Here is a 10,000-nt window from a genome sequence, read left to right as displayed (position 1 = left end):
TAAAGTTTAAAAAATTAAATTAAAAATACCTTGATCTTCACCTGTTCAGACTCGGCCTTCAGTGGTGAAGAAGTAAAACCAAACAAAAATAGAAAATAATCACAAACATTAGTTTTCTCTGGTTAGAGAGAGAGAGAGAGAGAGAGAGAGAGATGAGGTAATAAATTTGCCACCTGCTGCACTGCCACCTACAGGACAGGAGGTGAGGGACAGCACTGACTCCACCCTGTGTTCTAATCCGGCTTACATCACGTCCTCGCTGACCTCCGCTAGTGACTCAGGAATTAAACAGGCACTAACTCTTGCTTTTCACACAGCAAGAACAGGTTACCATTTTCCTGTTAAGGTGATTGTTGGATCCCCGTCCAACCCTCATCTAACACCTGTACAACCCTCGACTAACACCTGTCCTACCTTCATCTAACACCCGGCAAACCCTCGTCCAGGTCCTACCTTCGTCCAACACCCAACAAACCCTCATAGGACATGTGTAACACCCGTCCAACCATCGTCTAACTCCCCTCCAACCTTCATCTAACACCTGTCCAACCCTCGTAGGACACGTGTCAAAAACCTGACAAACCCTCATCCAACACCTGACAAACGCTCGGGTAACACCCATCCAATCCTCATCTCACACGCGTCCAACCCTCGTCTAACACCTGTACAACCCTCAAATAACATCCGTCTAACCCTCGTCCTAAACCTGTCCAACCCTCGTCTAACTCCCTTACAACCTTCGTCTAAAACAGGTGCTAACTCTTGCTTTTCACACAGCAAGAACATGTTACATTTTCCTGTTAAGCTGATTATTGGATCTCCATCCAACCCTCGTCTAACTGCTGTACAACCTTCGTCCTACACCCATCCAACCATCGTCTAACAGCCATCCAACCCTCAAACAACATCTAACCCTTGTCTAACACCTGTCCAACAGTGTCCCTCGTCTGATGCCTGTCTCACTGCTGTATGATGCCCATCTGATCCTCGTCTGGCCCGGACCTCGATGAACTGCTGTCTGATCATTAACTAACACCCTTCTCACATCTAACTCTCGCCTGACGTCTGTCCAAATTTTGTCGAACATCCATCTGACTCTCAGTAACTGACCCTCGTCTGATGCCTGTCTAATCCTCACCTAAAACCTGTCTAACGCCTCGTCTTAAGACGGCTAACACGAAATTAAAGGTGACTATGTAAACAGGATTAGAACACAGCACTGCAGCACAACGACCGGATCTACCATAACCAAGCCCCAAAGACTACAGCAAGGGGTCAAAGGTCAGCGCCAGGGTCAGAAACGGAAGCACAAACTGCAAATTGTGTAACGCAAGGAAAGCACAAGCACCCCGACATGATAAACACCGAGGGGCTCCCTGCTAACATCAAGCCACACCATCACAACACACACACACACACACACACACACACACACACACACACACACACACACGCTTACCTTCCGGCTGATCTTATCACCCTGTAAAATCACAATGCAACACAATTTAAACTTAGGCACTCACTCTCTCTCTCTCTCTCTCTCTCTCGTACACTCACACACACACACAACAGTATGGTGTGTGGCTCCAGCGTGTGTGTGTGTGTGTGTGTGTGTGTGTGTGTGTGTGTGTGTGTGTGTGTACCTGGGACAGGATGTTGGTGCACTGCTGCAGTAGAGAGATGGGAGGTTTCCCCAGACTGGTGGCCAGCTGAACTCTCAGCAGCTGCTCCTTCTGGTTGGAGTTATCATGTAGAGCGTGCGCTAATGCTACCGACGCACACCAGTTAGAGAGCGAGTCCGCCGAGAACAGACCTCCACACAGCAACTGACCGGCCGAGATCGACTGAGCTACACACACACACACACACACACACACACACACAGAGCAAGGGACAGAAATTATATATTATATGAGCTGTTATAGAGTAAACAGTGTCTATGAGACTATTCGTGATGAAACTGAAAACAGTGTGTGTTTGTGTGTGTGTGTGTGTGTGTGTGTGTGTGTGTGTGTGTGTGTGTGTGTGTGTGCGCATGTGTGTGTGTGAGTGTGTGTGAGTGTACCGTCTATAGTAGAAGGCAGCAGAGTGGATACGATCTCAGCCTGTCCTTTGTGGTTCTTGTAGAGGAAACACTGAAAGCAGTAGAGCACGGCGCAGCGCAGGACGAAGGGCTGGCGCTCGTTCACCATCGACATCAACAACACCACGATCGCAGGCCTGTAACACACACACACACACACACACACACACACACATACACACACACACACACACAGTTACATCACTAGGAGTGTGTGTCTCTTTTCCTTCAACGAGGAAGTGTCAAAGGCCACACTCATTTAAAATGAGACCACACCTCCGTCACCAAGATGGAGCTACAAAGGCCACGCCTCCAAAACTGAGACTGAGTGACAGGCCACACCACCTTTATTATAAGGCCACACCTCCTTTATTATTAGACCACACCTCCTTTATTATAAAGCCACACCTCCGTCACTGAGACTGAGTCACAGAGGCCACACCTCCTTTATCATGAGGCCACACCTCTGTCACTGAGACTGAGTCACAGAGGCCACACCTCTGTCACTGAGACTGAGTCACAGAGGCCACACCTCTGTCACTGAGACTGAGTCACAGAGGCCACACCTCTGTCACTGAGACTGAGTCACAGAGGCCACACCTCCTTTATCATGAGGCCACACCTCCATCACTGAGACTAGGCCACACCTCTTTTATTATGTCGTCACACATTCATTGCTAAGAATGAGCCGCAGAGGCCACGCCTCCTACACTGAGACTGCGCGACAGGCCACATCTCCTATATAAGACCATGTCTCCTTCACTGAGACACACAGGCCACGCCTCCAAAGTTCTCTTAGCTTTTCATTTATTTACACTTACACACACACACACACACACACACGTGCTCACCGTGGCGGGTTGGATGGCGCGTTTACGGAGGCGAAGTAATCCTGATTGACCTGTGAGCCGCGGATGACCTCAGACACGGTGTTGATCGTCTGCACAGAGAGCAAACGAGGAAGATTCGTTAAATAATTAACAGGTTAATGAGTGTGAAACAGGCAGATCTGCTAATGTTTCATTTTCATCAGCCAATCAAATCCTGCCTTACATTATTTACACTGAAATATGATAGAAGTATGTCACACTGACGCTGTCCTTAAGGAGAGAGTGTGTGTGTGTGTGTGAGTGTGTGTGTGTGTGTGTGTGTGTGTGTGTGTGTGTGTGTGTGTATACCTCAGTGAGGATATCAGCAGGAACACCGGTAGCCATCAGTATGGTACAGAGCTGCTGTAACAGACCACACTGGAACATGGACTTCTGACAGCTCGCCGTCGCTCCGGGAGAGTTCACTGGAGACACCATCACACGCACCAGCTGTGGAGACATCACACACACACACACACACACACACACACACACACACACACACGAAACTTTGACTACGAGGCATAAAAGTACTGTTGGTACGATCCAACATATAGCGCCTCCCATAAGTTTTCACCCCGTCTTGAACGTTTCTACATTCTGCAGTGTTATAACAGTGAAGCATGGTGGTGGTAGCATCATGCTGATTACTTATTTAAAAATAAAGGCACTATAGAGTCGCTTTGCAAATAGGTTGAGTGTCTCCAGTGTTATGAAGAAAGATTCCAGTGGGGGAAAAAAAAACAACATGGAATACATGGAATAATGCACCCAGTTTTCACCGATACGACGTCGAGCTCGGAACAGTAACGTTTAGTACAGTTAATTCTAGTTTCTGGATATATGTGTGTGTGTGTGTGTGTGTGAGTGTGAGTGTGTGTGCACAGGCATGTGTGTGTGTGTGTGTGTGTGTGTGAGAGAGAGACCTGCAGCATGAGGTGTAGGTTGGTGACTTTCTGAGCGGACCAGCCCCCCCCACTCTCCTCCCCCAACTGGAACCACTGCTTCATCCTTTGGATAAAGGAACCCTCCTTAAAGAAGTTCTGATTGGAGCTGTTGTTCTTCAGGAGGTTCAGCAACAGGAGCAGGCAGTCCTCCACCACGATGCCTACACACACACACACACACACAGTTATGGTTTGAAGGCTATGAGAAAGGCATGATCATACATACTCTCACTCTCTCTCACTCTCTCTCTCACTCTCTCTCTCACTCTCTCTCTCACTCTCTCTCTCACTCTCTCTCTCACTCTCTCTCTCACTCTCTCTCACTCTCTCTCACTCTCTCTCACTCTCTGTGTGTGTGTGTGTGTGTGTGTGTGTGTGTGTCCACACCTCCGTCGCTCGTCCCCTCCTCAGTGATGATGTCCAGCAGTCTCTCAAAAGCGTTCTCAAACGCCACGATCTTCTGGATGGCAGCGTTTCCTTTAGTTAGCTGCTGCAGCAGGAGGAGACCCTGAACACACACGGAGAGGAGGAATACACTCCAGGTCAGGTAAGGCCAGGTGTGTGTGTGTGTGTGTGTGTGTGTGTGTGTGTGAAGGTAACAACACTGTACAACGAAAATGTCTGAACGTGGTGAAGAGATAAAACCTACATCGTTACGGATCACTTCTCTGGAGTCAGCGAGTAAATCCATCAACCTGGACACGCCTACAAACAAAAACAAATACACAAACAAATAAACACATTGATAAGTGTTCAGTGTGTGTGTGTGTGTGTGTGTGTGTGTGTGTGTGTGTGAGAAACACTGACCCATAGGGCTGATGAGGACGATGCCCTGAACCTGAGCACACTGACACTTCAACAAAGCCGTCAGGAGCTTCACACCGGGCCACCGCACATGGAAATCAAACTCCTACACACACACACACACACACACACACACACACACACACAGAGAGAGAGAGAGAGAGGGAGAGAGAGAGAGAGTGAGAGGAAAAAAGTCAGAGAGAAGAGAAAAAGAGAGAGCGAGCGAGAGAGAGAATTTCATACGCTTTACACATTAAGTTTACAGTTTTATATTAAGTTTAACATAAAGTTTACATAAAACCTAAAGCTTAATTTGAAAAAGAACAAAATTCAGTATATAAATAAAATTTAGCATTATTATTATTATTATTATTATTAATAATTATCTTATAAATTTCTCGATAAAACGTCAGACTGACCTCGAGCAGAGACAGCAGCAGCGTGACGTTCTCCTGATCCTGAATAAACTTATCAGCAAACTGAACACCAACATCGTCCTCCTGCCTCCTCTGTCCATCATCTGTCTCACACACACACACACACACACACACACACACACACACACACACAAAGCTGCATCAGGAGATCATTTAATTAAACAGTATTAGCATAATGAGAGCACAGAAAGCTGTTATTCCCAGTAAAGTGGTGAAGAAGCTCAGGGACGTGTTATTAAAGAGACAGAGCGAGAAGAGCGAGAGACATAAACACAGCCTGGTGTATAAATCCATTACACATTCATTATTTAACCAGTTTATCACTATATTTATCCAATAATTTATTTATTTTTAATTATATTTTAACCTGTATTTATTATTTATTAATATTTTTTTACTAGAAATGGCACGATATGACCTTTTATTTCTTTTCTGATTCTGAAACCTTAAGATATGCTTCTGATATTGTTTTCTTTAAAAACTACTAAGCTTTAAAATGATATTTTTAACTGAAACACAGTTAAACTCTTTCACACTAAAATCACTCACATTATAAATATAATAATGTGTAAATATAATAAAATCAATCCTAACAACAACAAAATATATTTATTTTTAATAAATTTCCAAACATTTCTTTTCCAAATCCAATTCCAGTGTTTTTTTTTTTTATAGGATCCGATATGTTTTCTCTGATGTCTGACACTGACACTTTTAAACAAGATTTTTTTACATTTATTTTTAACCTATATTTATTTTTAGCATTTATTTTAATGAATATTTATTTTTGGTTGATAGTAAATTACAGGTAAAGGGAAGAACTTATCAATAACATATACTAAATTATTACCGATTAAAATATAAACGTAAAGTACAAATAAAAAACTATGACCTTATGGCATTAAGACCTCCACAACTATGGCACAACTAAGGCATTAAGCATGTAAAATAAATAAATAAATAAATTTTAAAAATCCAAAGTTTTTACTAGATATAATTGATATGTAATTATAATTAACCCTCAGGCAGTTATATTAGAGTGTGACCTCAGCAGCAGGGAGAATAAAAACCACAATACGGTGAAATAAAAGCAGGGAAGTGTCCTAAAGCTTAATAAAGCAAAAAATGGATGAGTGTTTCAAAGGGTCATGCACACACACACACACGCGGACACACACACACACACGCACACGCGCGCGCGCACACACACACACACACACACACACAGTTTACCTTCCGATTCATCTGCAGGATTAAAACATGGAAGAAAAGAAAGCGAGGATCAGAAACTTCACACTGTATGAAAGGAATTTAACAACAAAGCCACGTTCACGTTAACTAACTGTAGTAACACACACACACACACACACACACACACACACACACACACACACACACCTGGACAAGAAGGAAGCATCTTACGAGAAATTTACTCAAGCTAATCACGCACATCGTTGATTGACATCTGCATAAAATCCACTACAACATAACTGAGCTAGCTAGGTTACGACTTAAATAAAGTGATAGTATGATTAATACATTAATAGAGTAACATTTTTTGTTGTTAAATCTAATCTAATCTAATCTAATTATCCTGTGAGCTAATTAGCAGTTAGTATAAGACTAGCAGAGATGCTAAACCCATCTCTGTTCTGTGCGCTACAAAGAATGTTAAATAGTCACAAATTTTAGAGTTTGAGACAATTTATTTGTTAGCTAACATGAATGTGGCTTTACATAACAAAAAAGTAAACTCGAATCAGTCTGATAGCAAAAATAAAAGCGTACACCGTAATTACTCTATTAATTTAATTTAAATATTCCATATAGAGATTAGACCTGGTTGATTTATATACAGTCAGGTCTGTGAGCTCAGATCAATTATTTATATAAATATATATAAACAGCACTTTTGTCATAAAACAGAAATCCTGATTTCTACTGATTTCCACGTTCTATAGATTTATACTGAGATCCCATTACGGTCATTTACTACTTTAACCAGCGCTGTCTCTCTACAGTGATGAGACGTAAATCCTGAAGCTGAATGATCGAATACTGGTGACTCAGAAATAAATATAAATCTACATCCCGATGTCTGTAAAGCTGTTTGACTCCATTTTTAAATGGCTGGATTTATAACTGCTCAATAAACAGTACAGTTTTTTATTTGTTTATTTTAAATTCCATCTGCTATCGAACGCTGAATCACTTCACCATGACTCATCACTAACATCTGTCCAAATACCAGTGACGATGTAGAACAGACTCATAGAGCTCTATCTGTGATATGATATAATACAGATCTCCTGAGATTTACGGTTTAAATCAGGGATTCGAAACGTTACAAAGAACAAAAACATAATCTTTTTCACTTCACAGAAATCTGGGTGTAGATTTAGAGACTTCTGAGATTCCATGGATTTGGTCATTTGCTGTCTCACTACAGTGATGAGGCGTAAATGCCGAGACGGCGCTGGTTAAAGACCTGGGTGAAGTTGGCACCCCGTATAAATAAACCGTCACCAAAACTATACCATGCGTTTGTGTCGCAAAAACGAACGTTTGTGCTGGTTTGGCGTTCAAGATATTAAACATTCTTTTTTTGGCTGTGTGACGTCACTCTCCATCCCACGTCGTCCAAACCGTATCAAACAGGTGGCGTTCGTTTGTGCCGGTTTGCGCCGTAGAAAGAAACAACATAACTTGTTCCCATCTTTAGACATTAGCTATGTTTAGGCTTCACGCGGCGCTGCGCAGATCGATCGGCGTATGACACCAAAGTGCCGCGCAGCGCCGCGTGAAGTAAACGTAGCTAATGTCTAAAGATGGGAACGAGTTATGTTGTTTCTTTCTACGGCACAAAACAGAAGCGATTTAGACGACGTGGGATGGAGAGAGACGTCATGACGTCAGCGCTCCCGAAAACGTTCTTCTTGCATCTCATGAAGGGAAGTTACATCGTTTGTTTTAACGGCACAAACCAGAACAATTCGAACACAAACGAACAGAGCCAGTCTGGAGCGATCTGGACGACATGGAGTGGAGAATGACATAACGGCACCTGAAGGAAGGTTAGCTGTTTGTTATATTTAAGAAAAAATCCTTGTAACCGCATTTCTTTTAACAGCACAAACCTGCACAAATCGAGCACAAACGAATGCCACCTGTTTGATACGATTTGGATGACGTGGGATGGAGAGTGACGTCACACAGCCAAAAAAAGAATGTTTAATATCTTGAACGCCAAACCAGCACAAACGCAGCAGAAACGTTCGTTTTTGCGGCACAAACGCAGCAGAAACGCATGGTATAGTTTTGGTGACAGGTTATTTATTTGGGGTGCCAACTTCACCCAGGTTGGTTAAAGTAGTAAATGACCTGTAGGACTTATACATGATACAAGTCTACATCCGGATTTCTGTAAAGCTGTTGGATAATGAGTGTTTTTAATGAGGAGTTTGATAACTAATAATATAAAAAGATATTATATAGTAATCTGAGAGCTGTTCTGATTCCTTCGGCTATTAAACACTGATCCATTTCTGTGATATGACATAATAATAAAGATTAGCTGAGATTAGTGTTTAAATCAGGGATTAAAAACATCACAGAGAATTAAAACCCAAAGTTTTTCACTGAACAAACTGAAAACACACAAAAAAAATCATTCTATCTTGTTCCAAAGTGAACATTTCATGTTAAAAGGTGTGTATTTATCCTTTCTAGTGTGACTTTAAGATAATATCGCGTTCCTGTCCAGACTTAGTCACTTCCTGCCTGGCTATAAATATCTGATGTTAGATAACAGCTGAGTTTTTCGAAGTTGTGTGGAAAGAATTTGTTCTAAAATTCTGCAAAAGAACAAATAACACTGCAATGTAGAAGTACAAATAAACGTGTTTCTGATTAAATTCAGTGTTTGGTTTGATTCATAAACTTCCTTTATTTATAATAATATAACATACGTAAATAATGTTATTAACCGTACTTTTATTTCGTTCTTATTGCTTTCCAGTTAAACAGCGTGTGAGTGGAATACTGTAAAAAAATACTGTTTCTGTCTTGTTTTGTTTTGCTCTGTATTATTTCTAGTCCCTGGTTTAAACAGTAATAAGAATAAAGACGCTGCAGCGTCACTGTGAGTAAATATAACGCAGACGTTAGTGAGATGGACTGATACCTTGTTCCTCTTCCTCTTCGCTGCAGATGATGTTGTACAGCGTGTCCAGGGCGTAACCCAGGATCTCAGAGTCGGACCTGTTCACAGCGTCATAAACACCTCACATCCTTAACTCCGGCTCATATTACCGTATTATTCAGACTAGAAGACGTTATGAATATTAATCAGTGGCGTAGTGTTTGTAGTGTCTGTAGTGCTCGATCTCACCGGTCCGACTGTAATATACGGATCAGATGCTCCATCGCCTGCGTCCCCACCTCCATACGGTACTTCTGTAAAGTTCACCATTTTATTTCTACGTTAATCATTTTAGCAACTCAAACTATCTGTTCCAAAAACAAACAAATAAGGTTTAAGATACCGTAACACTACATTAAAAGACAAATTAATGACTAAAGATTAACACCACTGATTACATAATAATACAGGCAGAGAATATAAGCAGTATTAGGCAGGAAGTCACAGAAAGAGAGAGAGAGAGAGAGACGAGTGGATAGATAGATATAAAGAGATGGACAGACAGATACAGGGACAGCCAAAGACACACACACACACACACACATACATACACACACATACACACACATACACACACATACACACACATACACACACACACACATACACACACACAGAAACATTCACACAGTCTAACAGACAGATCATGACTGATGTGA

General features: G+C 42.0%; 1 protein-coding gene across 5 annotated transcripts in view; it reads right to left on the bottom strand.

Annotated features, from left to right (window-relative positions):
* uso1 (USO1 vesicle transport factor) overlaps nt 1–10,000 on the bottom strand; it is a 27,490-nt gene that overhangs the window by 11,628 nt on the left and 5,862 nt on the right. The window contains exons 3-16 of one of the 5 annotated variants that reach the window (XM_034302831.2): nt 9,531–9,595; nt 9,324–9,400; nt 6,374–6,385; nt 5,123–5,223; nt 4,707–4,809; nt 4,549–4,604; nt 4,287–4,407; nt 3,879–4,060; nt 3,262–3,402; nt 2,935–3,023; nt 2,066–2,220; nt 1,644–1,849; nt 1,460–1,480; nt 30–56 (exon numbers count right to left, since the gene is read on the bottom strand). In XM_034302831.2, coding sequence (XP_034158722.2) covers nt 30–56; nt 1,460–1,480; nt 1,644–1,849; nt 2,066–2,220; nt 2,935–3,023; nt 3,262–3,402; nt 3,879–4,060; nt 4,287–4,407; nt 4,549–4,604; nt 4,707–4,809; nt 5,123–5,223; nt 6,374–6,385; nt 9,324–9,400; nt 9,531–9,595 — 1,356 coding nt within the window. The remainder of the gene's footprint in view (nt 1–29; nt 57–1,459; nt 1,481–1,643; nt 1,850–2,065; nt 2,221–2,934; nt 3,024–3,261; nt 3,403–3,878; nt 4,061–4,286; nt 4,408–4,548; nt 4,605–4,706; nt 4,810–5,122; nt 5,224–6,373; nt 6,386–9,323; nt 9,401–9,530; nt 9,596–10,000) is intronic. The other 4 variants (XM_034302834.2, XM_034302832.2, XM_034302835.2 and 1 more) reach the window with 4 other exon arrangements.

Source organism: Pangasianodon hypophthalmus, chromosome 3 (genome assembly GCF_027358585.1).
Source record: "Pangasianodon hypophthalmus isolate fPanHyp1 chromosome 3, fPanHyp1.pri, whole genome shotgun sequence".
NCBI classification, from domain to species: Eukaryota; Metazoa; Chordata; class Actinopteri; order Siluriformes; family Pangasiidae; genus Pangasianodon; species Pangasianodon hypophthalmus.
Note: the sequence above shows the minus strand (reverse complement) of the source record. Positions and strands in the feature narration are given on the sequence as shown.